General features: G+C 41.1%; 1 protein-coding gene across 2 annotated transcripts in view; it reads right to left on the bottom strand.

The window, feature by feature from the left end:
• LOC110981085 (kalirin-like) overlaps positions 1-21,944 on the bottom strand; it is a 177,909-nt gene that overhangs the window by 111,915 nt on the left and 44,050 nt on the right. For both annotated transcript variants that reach the window (XM_022238308.2, XM_087134254.1), the window contains exons 7-13: positions 20,136-20,335; positions 18,997-19,249; positions 17,743-17,865; positions 15,166-15,357; positions 14,487-14,621; positions 13,401-13,631; positions 12,421-12,543 (exon numbers count right to left, since the gene is read on the bottom strand). In XM_022238308.2, coding sequence (XP_022094000.2) covers positions 12,421-12,543; positions 13,401-13,631; positions 14,487-14,621; positions 15,166-15,357; positions 17,743-17,865; positions 18,997-19,249; positions 20,136-20,335 — 1,257 coding nt within the window. The remainder of the gene's footprint in view (positions 1-12,420; positions 12,544-13,400; positions 13,632-14,486; positions 14,622-15,165; positions 15,358-17,742; positions 17,866-18,996; positions 19,250-20,135; positions 20,336-21,944) is intronic.

Genomic DNA, 21,944 nt, shown 5'->3' with positions numbered 1-21,944 from the left:
CTGAAGTTGCCTGATGGCTAAATGCAGGGAACGTTTATCGTTCAAAAAACACAGATATTTTGTGAAAAGAGCTTAACCAATTCAAAAGACAATGATGAATGTTTGCTGTTACTGAACCTGAAATCCTTATTCAAATCTCACACAAATGCAAGAATATATTCTGTCTGATTGCGAGAAGTTGGGAATCCGGTGAATGAAGCCTTTTGAAAGCAAGCTTGTGAGTTCTTTGCCATCAAGTGACCTTATCAAATGCCCTTTTCCTTGGAATTATATGGACTCTAGGCATTTTTTCAAGATCAGACAAAACACACTATTGTTATGGATTAAGAAAAACTGACAAACTAAACTCCAATAAATGGTCCAAATGCGTGTGTACACATTAGCATGCTCCTGATGCAGAATTCACAACTATTGTGGGATTCTCTACAAAGAGAGATGTTAGTTTGTCTCCAGGGAACAAGGTTAAGTACATTATACATGTAGCTGGATTTCAACACATGTAAAGATACAAGGGTTAACGATTAAACTTTGTGTAAACATAAAAAACAAATTATGTGAGCCCGAAAATCCAAACAAGTTAAAAGTTTAACAGAAGCATTCAGAAATAGAAGATTCCCTAAACCAAATTTAAACTTCTCTAGCGAACTGATGCCTGCTTCATGAACATACAAAATGTAAAGATGTGCTTTAACCATCACTACTGGGACCCACTGTAGCACTGACAGTCAACTGACCAACAACTTCATTTTACAATGTTCACAAAATGAGAAGCAGGTTCTAGTTAACTCTCCATATACTCATGAAAAGCTGGCCAATTATTTCAGGAAATCTAGGAAAATAATCTGTCGAGTACATGTAGGGCTGCCCTAGAGTACTATTATTCCATGGATGCTGGACTGAAATGGAAATACTTGAAGGTAATGATTGCTGTTTCACAAGGCACAAAGTGACTTCTAAGACCACAACTGAATTGTATAGCTCACAAGGCAGCCAAGAGAAAAACAACAAATGACCTTCAGTTCTTCTACTGAACAACAATGAAACTAAATACTTTATCAAGGACATTTAAAAAGGACAAAAAGAGTGACGCTTTGAAGTTCCTTCATTGGTATTTTCTTCAAATGTATACCCCACATTCCTTCATAAACTCTGCATTTGCCATGTGAGAGTAGAGGTACAAGTTCCCTTCAAAATTTGATTACTGGTAATTTTTGAGATGACAGTTAGGAGGCCTACATGTACACAGTCAACACAGGTCGCAAACCTTCTGCTTTAGTTAAGGGGCTCAGGGAAGGTGTGGAGCTTAAGCATACTTCACTTCTGCCTGCAACCTTTCTTCAGAAACAACTTGGGGGCACTGTACTCAGCACAAGAACTGAAGTGTGAAGTTTTGTTGATGGAGAGACCATGCAGAAGTTGACTGGTCATATTCCATCCTTTCACTAACAAATAAATCGCATATGAAAACATGCATGTGAACCTGTCATTGTTCTTCTTCCTAGGGGGCTTCTGAACGAAAAGAAACTGGGGATAAAAGGAACTCGGGTATCCATGTCTGAGAATATGTTTTCATATAACTAGGGGGATAAACAGTTCAGTCAGTCAGAATTTTGCATGATGCATGTATATTTAGTGATCAGTTCAGCACTGTAGAATCAGTGAGAAATAAAAGAAGGATTTGCTGTTCCTTAATCATGATTAATGTTTAGATTTACCTCTTGCATTTTTTGGGCTAAATTTTCTGCATGTTGCAGGGCACCAATCGATCCTGATACTCTTCATGACATGATCCATCTGTTTGTCTGCCTCAACAGAGCTCTGGCTTCAATCAATTTCAATAAAGTTCATTCAGGGGTCAGTTGAGGGCAGATGCTTGCCAGGCTACAAAGTCTGCCTTTATTAGGGGGACAGGAAGGGATGAAAAAATGAATGCCTGCAAGGGACTAAAAGTCAAGGGATACCAGAAGTCTACTTTGCAATGAGCATGCTGCAATCTAATCATTTCAGTATACAATGAGGGCTTTTGATGACAAGGTTTTACTCCTGTGAAACAGATGGGACTATTTCCCTTGGAAAAGTAGCATTTACTGCAGGATCAAAAGGTGAAGACAGATTCAATTTGATTACTACTGGGGTACATTAGTATTTTTCAAAGTAGTCTTTTTTCAGGAAAAATTCTCATTTCCGATGGATATCAGATCCATTCCAGCCACCTGTAACATGTACCTGTAGGCCTAGTTTCTGCCTGAACATAGGCTGCATACATGCACATCTCATGATGCCTTGTGGTAGAAATTCAACATCTACATCTACTATGGTTGTCTCACATCATGAAGATTTCCAATGTAGGTTTATCATGAAAGCCACTGGAATACCATAGCTAAACTTAATATGTAAGGCTGGTAAACTGTCCAAAGAGAATCATTCAAGCAAAACAAAGACAGGTCCAGGTTAAATTACAGGGTAGTATCTAAATACAGTCTACACGCTATTCCCTCTCCATCCTCCCCCTCATAGTGCCAAATTGTCCCCTCCCCTTTTGTGGGGTACAGAAAAATCAAAGTGCACATGCACTGTCCCATGGAACACTGACACAAATGGACACATCAATGGTACCATGACAAATTAGTAACCACATCAACAGAGCAACGAGGCAGAATTGATGAGAGTAGGTTCATGAAGCGGTCAGGATGTCACTTGATAATGGCTGGCTGTTATCCAAACTTGGACAATTCTTTGAATTTAATAAAGCTTTCATAATACCAACCAACTCATAGAAACAATTCTTCCCTATTTAACACGGCAACCCGACAGCGGTTTCAAAGACGCCTTGAGGCCATTTCTTTCCAAATTAAGCAAACAAATGGCCAAAGAATAGAACGGCTGTAATCTTACCAATACCTACCAAAAACATATTTCTTTGTGTTTTCAAAACTACTGTGGCACCTACACAAACAAGTGCACAATAGTACCTGACACAAGTGTGGGATAGAAAGTACATAACATAGGCTCAACTTTTGATTTCTTGTTAAGTTTAGGTCAGCAACCCAGAATGGTCTAATTGGTGGACTGGGGTTATACTCAGCTCTACAAATCCCTGCCTGAGGCAGCAAACAGCAAGCAGCCTGTTGATTCTTTGTACATATCAAAGAAAGGTTTATTTTGTTCTGGGTTTGGCAACATTTTTTGTCATCTTGATGCAAACCTAGTGCTTGTCAGAAGCCGAGGCATGCAGTTTAAATTAAAAACTAAGCTTCTAAAGTGTTTATTTCAGAGTTGTATTTTTGGAGGGGGGATGAGTTCTAAACGACGGGTGTCAAGGAATAATTTAATGTATCACCAGAGCATGGTGCTGATAAGCTTCACATCTTTGTGCCTTGTCCCATGTATTTTTATACTCTCAGAGGCTGCTACAATGTGCATGTCCATGGATTTCCACCTGTCTAACATCAAGACACCCTCCTTCTCTAGCATTCTACACAAGTGAATACTAGATCTTGTGAAGGGATTTCTCAGTCCAAATCATAGAAGAGGTATTCAGTCTACTCTCATGAAAATCCTTTCAACTGAAGCAAGGGTGTTCCATCCTCTGGTTCTCATACAGACGATGAAGTTTTTTTGTGTTCCAAATCTGTTGTGTGTTTTTCTTTTTCATGGTGGCCACAATTTAAAAGATACATATACAAGATGATGATGCTGGCAAAACAAAACAATGCAACACAAAACAAAAAAACCCAATTATTATGCGAACCTCCTTTTTATAATCCAAACATTTGAACTACTGTATTTTTTAGCATTAATGGGCAAACAAAACCCTTATAGATCCAGTTATTTGCCCAAGGCAAAAAGTCTCCTGTAGACTATAACAATCAAGTTTCACCTGTACACGATCTGTCTGAGCCCCCGTCTTCATGCAGGTTACTCCCATACATCTTCCCCTCATCCTATACCAATTTCTGTGCAGGTCATCAAGGCTCCAGGCTATTGACATTCATTTCTTCCATTTGCTGAGGTCTCTTAAGAGCTGCATGCCTCACACTTCAATTTTGCCATGTCCCCACTAAAGCTTCCTTCTCGCCAAAACAATGCCAAGAGACAATTTTGAACGATTTAGGAAGAAGTGCCCTGGAATCAGTCTTGTGAGGCTACAATAATGAAAGACTACTACACTGCACAGGTAGCATTACGTCAATTGGAAGAACTGAATTGGTATGTGTGAATGATGTGTGAGCCTACAACGTACATGTAGAATGTCTTGATTCTTGTACACAAATCATTGGAATAATCCAAGATTCTCTAATTCAGAGGATTTATGCATGAAGTTGATGAACTATTGAGAGAAGTGCCAAAGGAGGCAAATGGGACACAACATCCTTACATGTTAAATGGAACAATTTCAAACCAAATGTGTATTAATCTAAAATGTTTCCCTGGACAGCAAGCCACAATGCACTTTCAGGCTATCAACATTACACCGTTCTCATGAAAACAAATTACAGTAGCAGCCTCCACATCCATCATCGTTTCAATCCTTCCATTTTCTAGTGGATTGGCCTGGCACCTCTCTAGCCCCAAGTAATACATGTACATGTACATATGCAATAAATACACATTCATCAATATCATATGGCACTTACCAGATCAGTGAGAATGGCTTTGCAGAGGTATTAATATATCTCGAGGGAGATGTGATATAGGAGCAAACTATCCAAGAAATTATGAGACAATTATATGACAGGTTATCTGCATCCAGTTCACACTTGTTGTTTATAGCAGGATACCGGTATATCATGCACAGAGCACAGGGGTACGTGCCTATTTCAGCAAATGATGACGAGCCAAGACATTAATTCACGAACACACCCCCCAGCTTCCAATAAACTTCAGAAGTGAAAAACAATGTTTTGTTCAGAAAGGAAGATACAACGTCGGCATCTCAAACCACATCTGGCAAAATCCCAGTCCACAATTGTTTACACTGACATCTGTTGTTTACATTCAGTCAGGAGAGACCCTCCTTTATGTCCACCGATTTGGCCTGTGAGATTCCTCTGGTATTAAGGATGTGTAGCCTTGATTTTCAGTGGATCGTCCGGATTACCTGCAGGCTTGCTGACTGGACTACTAAGAGGAGAGACTAACAGCAGTGATTACACTAGGCATGTGTTTGGAGTTAATCAAGCAGTCAGCCAAATGTCAAACAAGACAAGTGTTCAGCAGAGGTCACAGATTACAGGCAGTCATCTCATTTTCTGTGATAGACTCATGGGTTGGATACAACTACCTGCCCAGTCCAAACCTCAATCAATTAGTCAGAAGTCACAGCACTGGTTTTACCATGAAGGATAGCTCTATACTGCAACTGTACACCGATAAACTTTCGAATATTACCGCACATCCTCAACAACACAAGGGTAATTTGCAATTAAATGTTAAGCTAGTGGGCTACACTTCTCAGATCATCTCAATTCAGTAAGCAGTCAGGAAATAGATGATAAAATTGCAATCCACAGACACAACATCCTTCAACTGCTTGTTCCAAGCATCCAAGTAACGATGCTACATATTATCCAGTCACGACATACTTCGCTGATGATGTTCTCTCTCTCATTACTCCAAAAGCCTTGAAATCCAAAGCAAAGAAAACAGCTTTCATTGGCCGATTACAATCAGCTGCTTGAATTTATCAACCCTGCTGCTGCATACAATAGTACAGAGAAAAGAACAGTACAATTCTTTCAAAGTGAGTTTATTGAGCAGACTCATGTGCGTGTGCTTTCCACCAAAAGTACATGTACAGGCAGTACAATACAGCACTGGTGCCTTCAAAATACCCGCTGGGGAATTATTTTATAGAAGAGAAAAATTTACAAGCTGAAAGTACAATAGGTTTGTCAAACTACCAGGCAAGGAGCTCAAGTTATCCTCAGGAGACACTCCACTAGACTGCCCTTCAATCTTGACAAGCTCAAACTTCAGAAATGACACATACTGGTAGGTGAAACGTGCTCCAGTGAGTGATACAGGCACATCCAAACATCAATTCATCAGCACCATCTATCCATCCGTCAGCACACTTGGCCAGCCAAATGAATGGCATCCCCCTTGGCATATAAATCTAGCGGTCCCCAGCCAATCATACATCACAGTTGGTGCTTGGGGGTGGAACGAACCATTTTATCAACGAGGTAAATTTGTGCCCAGGGCACAATTGGCTGATTGAAATCTCAATTTTCTAGCAGAAATGCCATGGTAACAGAACAAGTGAAAACTGGCGGTAGTGCTGGCACAACCAATGACCCTAAAAATGCTTCAATAAAAAGATTCTCAAATACAAACACCACAAAGTTGGAGCCTAGCTGGACTGTCTGTAAGCTCAACCCAGAACTAATGCAAAGTTCTTATCAAAACAGTTTGAAAAACTTGACCCTTCAGAATCCCTACACATAGAGAGACGAAGGGTTTAAAACTAACAAAGGAACTCACAAAACAAGAGGTTGAGCACAGACCAGAGATGTACAAAACATGTACTAAAAATTCCCTCAGGAAAATTGGCCATTTGCAGCAAAAGGTTTACAGACAATAACACGAGTCACAGAACAGTGGAAACATGCATTCAATGGGGAAAAACTCGTACTTTATATCCAGGGAACTGTATCTACTGTATAATAACAATAAAAAAAAACCCACAAAATTTCTAATGCAGACTTTCTCTGAAAAGCATTCAAAGGCACCAGTCCAGATGTAAAAAACATAATATGGTTGATGGAAAAAGCCACTACAACAAGATCCATGGTGCATGACTGTACCGGTAGGCTTATTTTTATATCTGAGCTATTTACAAATACAATGTACATAATAAAAACATTTGGGAGGGGGAAAAATCAATGCTAAATGGGGATAGCGCCAATTCATTAAATAACAAAATCACTTGGAACTCAGTTGCATCCATCATCACCTAAAATAAAGAAGGAAAAACGTAGATCAGATTGAGATCACAAATTGCTGATGTATCAATCCACATCCTTTTTGGATTTGGTCTCCCTGACTGCATTCACACCACATACATGTAACAGCATGTGCTCACAAGCACACAAGCCAGCACAGGATCCTTGATGGTCCGGTTTGTAGGCTAGTTCCATGAACAAAACATATCCTCAGGCCCATTCAAATTACTACAGACATGGCCCCTGCTACTCTCAGCAAGGTTTGTCCCCAGCACAGTTGCAAGTACCCAGTTTGCAGTTTGCCCATAGAGGCATAAATCTGAATAATCCACAAACAGTTCAGTCAATTAAATCAAAAGATTAGCCTTCCATGCTTGGCTACCCATGACAATGTAAGTCTTCAGTTCTTGGCAGAATTCAATATGCTACACAAGGAGAGACATATGCGTATGTATCATATGACTTGGCCTACAAATTTGATTATCAGCATGCATTCATGTACAAGGCCAACTTCCCTGGGATTCCAACACACCCCAGGAGGGATGGTTTTGCTTACATTTGCATGCCATAATAAGATGAGCAGGATACCTGTCTTTTATGAGCCATTTATTACAAAAAAGAAGCTGCATGTATATTACATTGTCTATTATAATAGGGCATTGAATTTACTGATGGACAGCTGTAGCAAATGTTCTGTCATGTTTACAGCAGGTTGTTTAGCAACAAGAAAATCAATACTTCAACAGAAATTCAAACATTAAATTCATGTAAATACAATGTACAGAATAGGAAAATACAATACATTAAGATTTCTGACGAGCTCTACAAGTATCATGCCACACACAATGAGGCAAATATCTTTTCACAATGAACTATTTTGCAACCAGATGGACTTACAGTACAGTAACAGCTCTGCCTGTACATGCAGCTATGCATGTTGTTAATTACTGTACATCCCAGTATGTGCCTCTAAGACAACTCACAACTGCTTGCATTCTGCACCAATGTGTGAGTACATTTTAATAAATTGCAAAAACTTGGGGGCAGGGTCTTCAGTGACTTTTGCATTTTAGCAAGTGGACAGAAAGCTACATGTGTCATGCAGCTGATGGTCACTTTGGCGGACATACGTGATTTAAGTACTTCTTATAAATGCCACTTCAACTTCAAGTGAGTTACCTGTATTCAATACATGCACCTGTTAGCCCCCTCTTGATGACATGACTTCTGTAACTTGTTTAATCCTCAATAATCTGCTGAACAAGACCCTGATTGAGGTGTACTTTGCTTCATTATGCCATTCAATAAGTGTACAGTGATTGCTAACATAGCCAGGAAAAAAGCTTATCTATGCTCATTCAATGCAACCACTAAAGCGAAAAATAGGATTTATCCAAGGGGGAAAAGACCTCTTGACTAATAGTGTATGCTGCTCTCAGACAAATATTTGATTTATCATGCTGGTGAGAAAGGATGCGTTTGGGTATTGAGCCATGTCATTTTGTCATCACCCTGGGAAAGAAGATTTTACTTATATTGCATTAGTTTTAATCACGAGGATGTGTCAAACATCCTTGACAGTAAAAACCAATATAGTCAAGATTCCTTTGAGACAAGACGAGAAAACAGCCTTCACATTACGCCTGGAGAGGAAATGAAGAGAGTTCCTTTGGAGTAGATGCCAAACAGTGAACTAATTATTGACTTCTTCAAGTACATGTATGTTACTGGTATGTTATAATACAAGCATTGTGCCGAGTGGAAATCTGTGATCATGAGAAGGTAGAACACAGGGAAAGAACGTCAGACAAAAATGTATGCTTCCCCACACGAACCATCAACTGCATCTGGGCTAATAATAATGATCAGGTCAACTCGAAAGCCTCAGTTCCAATGTTGTCACATGGCTATCACAAAGAGCCAGAGATTGGACAGTCAGCTACAACTGGGTGAGCGGCAGTAATAAGGCAATCTTGCATTCACAGGTTGGATAATTTGCAATATGTCCAATCACCATGGTAGCATGCATACTGTACCCCAACATGACAAGACAAAGTATGTTCATTGCTGGAAAGTAATGACTCCTGAAAAGTTTCACTACAGTATTTGTTTACACTTGGTTGTGAGTGTTTAATGAGGCATTCCTTTCCTATTGGTCAAACAAAACTCTGAAATAAATGAAAGCAGAGTGCAGGTACATGTGAATGTATGTTGAGGCTTGGAGGTATTCACGCACATTATATCCTACCGTACATTTATTTTTATGAGGGAAATGAAGTGTGACTTTGAAGTAATTACATGTAGTGTTTCAAGTTATCCATTTTTGAGTTTTACGAGAAATTACTGTAAAATTATTTCACATTGACTTTCACGTGGTGGCAACTTAATAATTCAAATCAAAATCAAATCATTAAAACAAACTTCTCTGAAAATTCACGAAAGTTTTAAAATCCTCCAAATGTCCAACATATACGTATCAGAACCTGTCATACAACAGAATAATGGTTGTACACAATGAAAGTCCCACATCCGTTACTGGGATTTCCTGCAGCATGATTGCAGACATGAATGAGATCTTTTCTCAGTATACAAATACCCCTCTGAGAAATGTTTAGCGCTGCTTATCTGATGTATTCAACTTAAGAGAAATCCTCAGATCACAGTGTCCAACAATGGAGGTTTCTGGAAAAGGAGTGACTAGCCCGAGTTCAATGACCTTTTGAAAGTACTGTAGGTATTGATCTTAGTGAGTTTTCACACATCATGGATGAAAGGATGATTTTTAGTTAAAGGGGGGTTCATACAATTAGTTATTGATAGCTGCATCATTTTTTATGCATTCTTATCAGCTTATTCGCTTCACTGAAGGAAGGCCTCTTCATCAATTTTCCCTTTCAATCTGTCCTACCTGTAGGCTATCCTCTCCCATGTAACACTACCAAATTCCATTGTTATCCATCCATCTCCTGCTTTGCCTGCCTCTTCCTCAGGTATGAACTCCACTTCTTTGATTGTATTTCCTGTGTTTTATCTTGCACTCTTGTTTTCTACATGTATCTAAAGTCTTGGTTACTGACTCTATTCCTTTTGTGACACCAATCACAGAGTCTGTAACCATTGGACATTTGCCCCATCAATAAAGCAACTTAAATTGAGTCACTGGACCAATGCTGCTTGGTCAAGGTCTAATAATGAGATCATGTGATTCCTTACTGATCATATTTCATACAGCAGAAGAGTCCTTGTAGAAAATGAAATTCAGAAAATCTGTACAGAGTAGGGACTTTATAAATAATGCTCCTCAGACTTGGTAGCTACTTGTTGACACTAACTGAATTAATGAAGTGTAAAACTGCAATGATTCTTAATGTATTTGTAAAAAACTTTTGGTTTGAAAAAACTTCAAAAAATTGGTTCATAACATTCTGAGTTGTGTGAACATACTGAATTTACAGAGTTCCAGGAAGATTACATGTATGTACATGTCTGAGCAGTTGAAACTACATGTGCATTGTACATGTAGCAAATGAGCTCTACAACAAATTTTGGCTAAGAAAACAACTGAAACCTGAGTTTCAAATTCTCCACTAGAATTTTGGTAATGATTCCATTCCTTGTAATTCTTCACATAACTACAAAAAACTTAGAAGGTACAAAGTCACCAAAACGAACCGGTGTCCATAATATACCAGTACAAGTTATTCAGATAAAAACCTGTCCACCATGGACAGATAATCCACACATCATTACACTAACCTGTCCTGAGTGGAACCAGGGTTATCCCCAGCTACAAACCTGCGTATCAGCCCAATACGTAAATTTTTTGCCTCGATCATTGCCAATATGCCAGTAAAATGCCCGATACTCATTTTTTTGGTCCCCGATACGCACAATATTTTTTGGCCTACCATTAGTGTAATTACACATCAAGTAGGCCTAAGGATTTCATGGTTTTAAGATCTGTCTTGAGCTTGATGCAGCTGGACAAAGTACAGCAGTAGGACTATAAAAAAAATTGGCGTACACACATGTATAAATGTTAGACGTAAACAACCCAACACATTGCACAGTATTAAATGGCCATGTATAACGCACTCAAGCCAATGTCCCATGAAATCCTCAGCCTCGTAGTCCGTTCCATTCATGGTCCATTTGTGCACACCGCCTACTGCATGCAAAGCTAAAGATACCTCACAGCGCAATCTGAGGCTTCTTGTGTGGGGAGCACCATGCTACGCTACACCATTCACTATGCTTGCTGCATTGACCCCATTCCTTCATCAACGTGGCAGGTGTGGCAGTATACATGTATGATGTAGGCACCTGCGTCGGGAACAATACTACTCATGTGATGTCACATGTTACCAAGATGTGTGATGCTTCGATTTTCACTTTGACACTAGTTCCCATCGCCTATCCACTTTAAGATACTGACGATAGTTGATGGGTCCATTGCAGAACCAGTCTATGTGCAACGTGTGCTGCGAGCCACACTAGGTCAGAACACGCAGTCATGACGGAAAAAGTACAAAGTTTGGTTCTTTTTTTATTTTCTGTGATGTAAAGTCACATGTGGAATTACCTCAAGTCAAACTGTGTTTCATTTCACTGAAGTTCAACTACATGTTACCACAAGTGTGACGTCTTATGAACAAACCATGTATATCAGAGTTTTTGCCTGCTTAACTCTTATTTTAGTTTACATGTATGTCACATAAACATGTATTTATATGCACAGTATTATTTTATTATGTTTGTCTTAACTTCATAATTTACAAGACAAAGCAAAGTTTTTTGACAGCGTCATTTGTTTCAATTGTCCTCAGATGGTTACTAGATCCAAGAATTTACTCTGTCAATATAATTCTATTACATGGACATGTATCCACCTTACATAAAAGAAGCACAATCATTTTGCCAATGTGTTACATGTATTGTGTTCATACTAATGTGTTTGAAATGCGTTTGACACGTGGAGCGACTGATGCATAAGAAAAAGCAGTGGTCTTTTAACAAAATTTTGCAAAAAGTCCATTAAATCAGTCTCATTTGCCAGTCAAAAAAAGCAACTGAAAAGCTCAGGAAATGCTGTAAAGTGCACTAGAGTGCATGCGGAGTCCAAAATTTGTCAGGGCCCTTAAGCGGGCCCCGGAGCCCACGCTGTGGCTTCACAATTGTCAGTGAACCACAACAAATGCCCCACACATTTTGGAAAATCCTGGGGAGAACCCTGGGAACCAAGAGATGGTGCACGTTCCCAAGCAACAGAGGCTCCTTTGGTGGGAACTACACTTCACTGGTTCACAAACGACTATGAAATGCATGCGTTGCAGTCATGTCACTAATACTAAAATGAACACTCCCCATCAACATACCTCTTTTCAACCAACAAGGGGGTGCTTCTGCTCAAGGCGCATAATGTGGTTGATCACTTAGTCCTGATGAGACAGCATCCATAATCTTAATCACTTACCTGAGCAATGGCTTCAAACTCTTCATGCTTCTTCTGTAAGGCTCTGGCTTTGTGCAATGTTTTGCCAACACCTGTGTGCTTTGCCAAAAACTCCTCACCGTAATTCTCCAACCAGTAGAGCACCTGAGTCGAGAGCATGAAAAAGGCAACTGAATTGAGCAGATCCTCCAAATGATTTATTCCTGCTTACCATCTTTTCCTGTTTCTAACAGTTACCCTTTAAGCACTTTGTATTAAGCCAAAATAAAAGAACATCCATTAGGCTAGTACAACGTAATTGATCAATATGAAATCTTAAGTGAAATATAAAGTTCACCTACTGCACATAAACTGTAAATAGCACCCCAATCCCAGTATCAAAGTCACCAAGGAAAGCAAGAAAACTGTGGGCACTCATGAGTGACTAATTCGTAAAAGAGAGTGAGAGAGGACCTGCTCACACTCAATGAGTGACCAAAGTTTTGTAGGAGAATTATGCTAAGCATGGATGCACTCTGTTGTCATGTTAAGTTTGACATTATGTACAGTATATAGTCTGACTCTCATCCACTGACTATCTAGGGAGACAACAGGGGCCTTTAGCAATGTCTGATATGTGCACAAATACATTTTGCATAAAGCTAATCGGAGCCGAGTACAGAAACTGTGACTTCATTTGAGCAGAATTTGGCTTAAAGCAGTTGATTAATCAGGAGATTTCAGCTAGCCATGTTTATTAATCAACATAGTAGCCTCCACACAGTGAGTGTCTTTGAATGATTCAGATTGTGGAAATCGATTTTTTTCTTCAGTTTGGGTGAGTGACAGTATCTCATACAAACAAGACAGGAAGCTTTCTTAAAAGCATTGAACACAGGTTATTTCACAAATTAGTAGTGCATTTGGAATGCAGCCTAGGCTTCTCCATTTATCAGCAGTAAGGGGGCACTTGTGCACTGAGAAGATACACATGGAGATGAGATTATTATCCTGAATCTTACCTGTGCCGCATCCTGCTGGAATACACAGAGCTGAATACGTTGACACAGCACCATCTTCTTAGCCTGCCACAGCTCATCTAGCTGTCGATGATGATGTAGCACCTTATGGATGAGATCTAAGACGTGACTCGCTGAGGCCGTGTAATCAGTCTGTGCAGTGACGGAGTTCTCGCTCTCGGGACTGAGGGGTTGCTGTAAAGCATCTAGCAGTGACTTCCCATCCCCACAAAGCTGAAACAATGGAAATTGAAAGATTCAATACCTTCACTTCCTTTGGGTTTTTTTCACGAGACAGGAATTTTTTGGAATCGTATTCCATGCATCCAAGTGATTTACTGAACAATTTGATAGGAAAAGAAACCTATTTTGCGATTTTTATAGCCTCCGGTTGAAAAATATTATGGAATCATTGGAGCACAAGAGTGGTTACCCGCTTACATCATCTTGGCTCACAGACATACATTTATGAAGTCTCTACAACTTTTTTACAGGAATCTGCTTGCTTTCAACTCAGGATAGCCAAGTTGTGAATCAGGCCAAAAGAATGAGAGACGGTACTGTATCTCTTTGCAACTTCAGCAATTACTCATGTCACGTTCTAGTTCAAGTAAATTTGTATTCACAATAATGTATGTATCACATGTACATGATGGTAGGTTCTTGTGCTTGAATTCATACACTTTTCATGGTTTCCACACACTCACAATCATGGATTATTTATGTTTTGTTCAAGATTATAATAATCCCTGACAATTTCAATTTTGAGGCTCAATTAAGTCCTAGTATGTCAAAGTTGGAAACTCAACTGATGACATTCAACTGAAGACACTTCTGTCCTGTTTATACTGGAGGGTGAATTAAGTGAGCTAATTTGTCTGAACAACAGCGACTTTTCATTATGAACCTTAAATTAATAATGTTCAGTAATCAGCTTTGCCTTCAATGAATAAGTATGACGTAGCCTTTCAAGTGTTTGTAACCAGTGCAGTGCACTTTTTCAGGGTATCATAATAGGTATTTTGTAGTTATACTAAAGGCTACTCTATATTCTGAGGGTAATGCTACCCTGCGTCCTTGGGTACTCACATCTGAGTAGCACTGGCTGATGGTCTCAAAAAGTTTCTGGTGTTGATGAAGTTTGGCCTCTAGCTCTGGTATCTCGGTAGGTATCTCATCCTCCTCTTGGCATTGTTCAGCCCAGCCAAAGAGATTGGCCATGTACTTTGAGATCAAAGAAGGGAAGGTTATTATTCACTGAAATCAATACAACCAGGTGGGTGGCCAAAGTGTACAGACTGCCTGTGGAAGGTGGGATTAACTACGCAGGAGTAAATATTCTCTAAGACACCAATGTAACCAGGGTGGGTCAGCCCAGCCATACAGATTGGCCAAGAACTGCGAAATCAAAAACAGGACGTTCAATGTTTATTGGGTCACCAATGTAACCAGAGTGGGTCAGCCCAGCCTTACAGATTGGCCAGGCTCAAGGATCAAATAAGGGAAGACCACATGATTACTCATTAATGCCAATATAGCCTGGTGAGTTGGCCCGACTGGTATAGATTGGTCAGGGACTGTGGTATTAAGTATGCAGGGTTTAACATGCACTAGGATACCAACATAACCACACTGGTCAGCCCAGTGATGAATTTTGGTCATTTATTTTGGGGGAAATCAAATGAAAGGTGGTTCAGATTCATTATGACACCCATGAATACAACATCTGACAATCCTGAGGGTGTTCCACATGACCAGTTGATCTAACCTCTTCAACTTTCTGATGGAAAGCTACAGACATAGTCAGCAGGGTACTCCTCTCATCCAAGGCTACAGCAAATGCACGCCACTTCTGCTCCAGCTTGTGGGTGAGTCGTTCAATTTGTTCAGCTGCATAATGTCCTGATTCCATCAGGCGTGAGGCGATGCCAACTATCTGGTTGATCTGGACGTACATACCCTGAGAGGTGTAAACAAATGAAGAAACTTTTCTCATCTCAGAGATTAAATCCGTAAGGTGTCTTCACTAGTAAGCCAAAGACTGTTGGCTACATTCCTTTCCTGAAAAGCCCATAAAACTGCTCCCGTAGGTTTTGGGAAAACTCTGAGAAAACAATAATAAAATAATTTATTCCTTTTTGTTCATTTATAAAGCGCAAATTTCATACAAATATGTTCAAATGCACTGTTCAATGAAGCCAAGAGCGCTTCTGGCAGCTGCCAAAGGGTCCACATTCACCTACATCTATAGAGAGGAGACAATGAGAAGCAGTTACAGTTTTAGAGGTGGGAGGAAAACCCCAGAGAAGAAATTTTTGAGTAAAAGTTTAAAACCCACAGAATCACGTTGGAACAGAAAACCCAATCCACATGTGGGCCGAGCCGGGAATGGAACCCGGGCCACAGAGGTGAAAGGCGAGGAAAGAACGACTTCACCAACCTGACCCCTGATGGCCATCTCACTTCAGTGTTGAAGGAGGAATCCTCATCACAAACAAGATACTCACTACAGTACAGGTCAGAATTTTAGCTGACACGTTATCACGCTTAGCGTGTCAGCGTGTATCGGGTCAAACAGATACGAAAGGAGTTAACCGCAAACACAAAACACGCTGACCTCAGCATAACAGAGAACGCCGACACTGCAATCCGATTTGCCGAGTATAAACATACACACGCTACATGCAAAACCCAGAACAGCCAGGCCTTTGTTGACCGGAGCAGTCATTTTCCTAGTTTCCCACAACGAAAAGTTTTCAGTTTGACTGCAGCTTAAGTTATCTTCAAATTCCACGGAAATGCTATCAGTAGTTTACCAAGCATCACAAAATCATTTTTGAAGATAAAGCATTTTGTGTGTCCATACAGGATCGATGAAAGTGCCATGCAGACAACACTTTTGGTTTATGTCTGAATTGCTCCCAAAACTTCTGAATCAGGCACAGAAAATACACTAGCGTGAAATCAATTTTTTAACCGAGACGATTATAACTAGCAGATTTTACAGCAAAACATTTTCTAAATTAGAGAAAACTATTTTGTAAGAAATCCACAAAATATAAATGGGATTTGATCTTGCCGGTCAAATTTTAGTCGGCCCCCACGGCGGCGATTCTAGCATACATACTCGAGCTCAGTGTGTTTAATAAAGTAGCATGAATACAAATTTGATGTGAGGTGGGGATTTTTTCCCATCAGTTTTCAACCTTTGAGCTGGAAAACCTACCTAAAAAAATCACTCTGATTGTGACGACATTAGGACTAAACTGAACGACAAAGATCACACTGAAATGAAAGGAAGTCGGGTCTGCACTAGTGCCAGCGACGTGCATGCACCTGCTCCACACAATGGACAAAGTAGCACCCATGTGAACTTCATAAATATGCATGTCGTGTGACTTGTAAGAGCTGTAGCTTTGCATTTGTTGGCACTGTATCGAAATGAACGTGCAATACACTTGTTTAAATTTATGATTGATGGTTGGGATGAAAGTGCTGGGGAGGTATTTTTCTCATTGCTTTGTCGTGGCACGGTCGCGGCACGTGGCAGCAAATGAAAAAGTCAAGTTAAAATTTTCACAATTTCAGTTGATTTTTTTTTAATTTACTGGAATTATGATACATGAACTGAATTTCCATAAATTAAGAAATACTCAGCTTGTTATTACAGTTCTGGCTGAGGAATGGATTTCTTTTGTGGTTACTGTTTATTTGTGAAAAGTTCTCATGCAATTGGGAATTGCTTAAAACCGATCTAGCATCAGAACCAGCAAGAAAAGCATCGTTGTCACTCCAGTCGATCCTGGGAGTTGAAAATTCAAAGCTTACACTTCATTTGGAAAAAAGTCTGTAGTAGCTAAACACACACGGTGGACTATTGGCCAGTTTCACTGAAATTTGACATTTTCCAGATGTAATCCGACTGAACAAGTTTCGTGATCCAAAACAAAAGAAAACGGCAGTAATAGTGATACAAATTTCAATACTTCAAGACGGTCATCTTGCCAGCCAGGCACTACACGTTCATGTATGTGATTTCACTTATTCAGTGAACTGTCATACAGTGTACATTGTACATATGTACATGTACACGCATACACAAAGCTGGCTGGAGCGACGGCCCTGCGTGTGCAGTGGTTCACTAGATGTTGTCGGTCACCCTGGCAGTCTGCGGTCACAAGCCCTGCTGAGGTAATGAGGTCCAGGGTCAGGCTTATCGTCCACGGTAAAAACAGCAAATTGTGTATTGAATGGCGTGTCAGGTTCACTGATTGTGTTAGCGTGTCGGCTAAAATTCTGACCTGTGCTGTATGCAGTCTGCATGGAGTAAACATTCATAACTCACCATCGCTTGGGTTGCAAACAAGTTATGTTCCTCCTGTAACTCCTCCCCACTCTGTGAATTGCTGCCAATCTCGGTGTGATTGAGGAGGAAGAGTTCCTTTTGGTGGGCCAGCCATTCAAACATCTGATGTACAACCAAAAAAAAAAGCTCCTACTTGCTGAGAGACAAGGCCTACATTTCCTTTAACCACTTGCTGCTGGGTGGAGTTTTCTTGAGCAAGACAAGATGCCGACTCATTTTCAAGATTTTCCGTTTTCAAAGTTCTTCAAAAATTCATCATTTCATTTAATGGCCGTTTATACCAAAATGAAGGACTCTTTCGGCGCAACTCTAAAGCTGACAGGTAAAATTCATTGACTCCTGAATATTTCAGCCAGGCCTGCAAGCCTTGGAAAAAGAGCCCAGATTGTGCGGTGTTATGTAAGATTCTTTTGTTCCCGAAATCGAGCTCTGCTGACCTCTTTTAAATAGGGGCCAGATTAGCGTGCAGCGGTGCTGTGTGGTGGAGAGCTTTTGTCCCCGGTGGTAATCTGCTTGCTCTATAAATGCCTCAAACCGTGGTATACTGTTTCAAAACAAGGCTGGATTATCTCCATAATTGAGAGTGAAAAAATGTTGGTAATGCCAAGCAACTCAATCTTTTGTGCTGAGCACGGTCTTTTGTTATAAGGCCCAACTCTTTTGTCCAAGTTCCGGGCTCCCCGGCTCTGCACATAAAGCCTATGTACTTGAAAACGGGTCGCCCGTCAGGAAGTGGTTAACTCATCAGCCCTCTATAAACACTTAGTGCATAACATGACTTGATTTATAATTCAAAAACTGAGACATTTGCAAACTGGGATTCTAGGTTCTTTTACAGATCCTCTCAGCAGGGGCTAGTTTGTTATCTTGATTTAATTTGTAAGAACAAAGTAATCCAAGGTCCCATTTCAGTATTCCAACCAAAGTTTTACTGCTTTATCACCGACCTTGAAGGATAGGAAGCTTCTCATGATCAAGTTTCCAAAATTCAAACATCATGCAATATCCAAATGGTAATACTTTGTGCTGAATCAAATGGGGACATAATGCCCAGTTCAGATGACTGCTCTATAGTCCTGAAGCAATTAAAATCATTTTTAAAAACCACGACGGTCAGTGAAAGATTTGGAAATTCAAAGCCATGTGCTAATTTGATACTTATCTGAATGTCCTGAAAGTGCAAATCAAAAAGTGGACAGATTTTTTTTTCTCACAACAGATATGGTCAGCTACCTTCTGAACATCCTGTTCAAATAGTCTGAGTTCCAAACACTGCTCCAGCTTCAGCTTTCTGATCTGCCAGAGTTGGTGAAGCTGTTGCCTGGTTGCTGTCACACTGTCCATCATGCGATTGACACGGGGTACCACACCATGGAAGTCAGCGCTAGCTGCAATGCTAGACATACTGGTGAAACTACCATGTGAGCTGCCGCAGTAGCCTGAGTCTGTGGTTGTAGACTCATCTCCATTGAAACCACTGCAAATTCTAAAGTCATTCAGAAATCAAAAAAAGGCATTAACAGTGGAATCGCAGTAGCATTTATTAGAAGACTAAATATCAAGTTACTGGCTTTATGTAAGAACTGCTGAGGGACACTTGTTGGAACTCAAGAGGCTAGACTTGAAATTACTCTATACCCATAATTTCATCAGTTTGAAATTTACAGCAAAAAAACTGAAACTTTACATTTTAATGCAAAATTAAATTTAACCAATTGCTGCCGGGTGCCTTTGGAAATGCAGTTTAACACCAGGCAATTTTTCAATATCTTCGGTTTGCAAAAACCCACCTAAACCCCATCAAGTGTCTAGTGGTTACTCTAATCTGACAGACAACATCTATCGAAGCCCGAGTATTTCAGCCAGGCCTTCCGCCTTGTAAAAAGAGGCCAGATTGTGCAGTGTTTTGTTACAAGGTCCAACTCTTTTTTATTTCGGGCACCCAGGCTATGCGTACAAACCCAAGGTACCCAGTACTGGGCACCTCGGCACGAAGTGGTTAAAAAGCTTCAGTATCAATAAACTATCCAACAGTGATTTGCTGGTATGATCCATTCACATGTACAGGGCAACTGTTGGGCATGTCTTTGAGTGATCAACCAAAATGATCAATTGTGGACTACATACAAGTACGTGTATGAACTAATATTTGGACGCCCGTGTGCCTGAAGTATACTGACTGTTGTGAGTGGCCACCTTAAGGACACAATAATCACCAATATTGTCTGACTGAATATTTACCTGTACCCTCAGCAAAGTCATCCAACATGCATGCATTTTGACATAAGATAACCATCAATCATACAAGCCTGACCATCCAGGAAGGACCCCTGTGTGGACTGAATGTCATCCTGACCTACATGTACATGTACCTCCTAAGCAGCCTCTGTCCATCCTGGTTGATCTGCTCCACCGGTATCTCCAGCACCTGTTCCCGCAGGTGCGTGTGCTCCTCAATTTGCTGCTGGGCGCCGTCTATGGTCATGGCAAAGTTAGTGCAGTTCATCTCCCGCTTTAGGTGGTCTTGGCGATGCATGAGCTCCGAGGCTTTGGTTAGGAAATCCTCTACAGCCTAAGGAGCACAAGACAAGAAAGGATTAGAAGAACTGGTGTAATGGACTGTACTAGTCCCATCCATTACATACATGTACATGATCAATTAACATGCCAATCTGCGTGATCCAGCTGCATGTGTCATATGTGCCTGAATGTACATGTATGTTGGGTTTTAAAAAAGCATGTGGACATAAATCACCACAGTCATTGGTCAGAGCAACATGGGGCAGGGCTTAATAAGTCAGTCCACTGGGAGGCACTGGAAGGACAAAGGGGACCCTCCCTGAAACCTGTGCCCCATTGTGCACACCAATTCAGAATTTGGGGAGGCACTGGAAAGAGAAAAGTAAGGGGATCCTCCCTGAAGCCTGTGCCCCATTGTGCACACCAATTCAGAATTTGGGGAGGCACTGGAAGGAGAAAGGTAAGGGGACCTTCCCTGAAGCCTGTGCCCCATTGTGCACACCAATTCAGAATTTGGGGAGGCACTGGAAGGAGAAAGGTAAGGGGACCTTCCCTGAAGCCTGTGCCACATTGTGCACACCAATTCAGAATTTGGGGAGGCACTGGAAAGAAAAAGGTAAGGGGACCTTCCCTGAAGCCTGTGCCCCATTGTGCACACCAATTCAGAATTTGGGGAGGCACTGGAAAGAGAAAAGTAAGGGGATCCTCCCTGAAGCCTGTGCCCCATTGTGCACACCTATTCAGAATTTGGGGAGGCACTGGAAAGAGAAAGGTAAGGGGACCTTCCCTGAAACCTGTGCCCCATTGTGCACACCTATTCAGAATTTGGGGAGGCACTAGAAGGCGAAAGGTAAGGGGACCTTCCCTGAAACCTGTGCCCCATTGTGCACACCTATTCAGAATTTGGGGAGGCACTGGAAGGAGAAAGGTAAGGGGACCTTTCCTGCAGCCTGTGCCCCATTGTGCAAACCTATTCAGAATTTGGGGAGGCACTAGAAGGTGAAAGGTAAGGGGACCTTCCCTGAAACCTGTGCCCCATTGTGTGCACCTATTCAGAATTTGGGGAGGCACTGGGAGGAGAAAAGTAAGGGGCCCTTTCCTGCAGCCTGTGCCCCATTGTGCACACCAATTCAGAATTTGGGGAGGCACTGGAAAGAGAAAAGTAAGGGGATCCTCCCTGAAGCCTGTGCCCCATTGTGCACACCAATTCAGAATTTGGGGAGGCACTGGAAGGAAAAGGTAAGGGGACCTTCCCTGAAGCCTGTGCCCCATTGTGCACACCAATTCAGAATTTGGGGAGGCACTGGAAGGAGAAAGGTAAGGGGACCTTCCCTGAAGCCTGTGCCCCATTGTGCACACCAATTCAGAATTTGGGGAGGCACTGGAAGGAGAAAGGTAAGGGGACCTTCCCTGAAGCCTGTGCCACATTGTGCACACCAATTCAGAATTCGGGGAGGCACTGGAAAGAGAAAGGTAAGGGGATCCTCCCTGAAGCCTGTGCCCCATTGTGCACACCAATTCAGAATTTGGGGAGGCACTGGAAGGCAAAAGATTAAGGGGACCTTTCCTGAAGCCTGTGCCCCATTGTGCACACCAATTCAGAATTTGGGGAGGCACTGGAACGAGAAAAGTAAGGGGATCCTCCCTGAAGCCTGTGCCCC

Source organism: Acanthaster planci, linkage group LG03, assembly GCF_054643075.1.
Source record: "Acanthaster planci isolate LZ-2023a linkage group LG03, COTS_SCS, whole genome shotgun sequence".
Taxonomy (NCBI): Eukaryota; Metazoa; Echinodermata; class Asteroidea; order Valvatida; family Acanthasteridae; genus Acanthaster; species Acanthaster planci.
The sequence above is the reverse complement of the archived record's forward strand: the minus strand, read 5'-3'. Positions and strand labels throughout refer to the sequence as shown.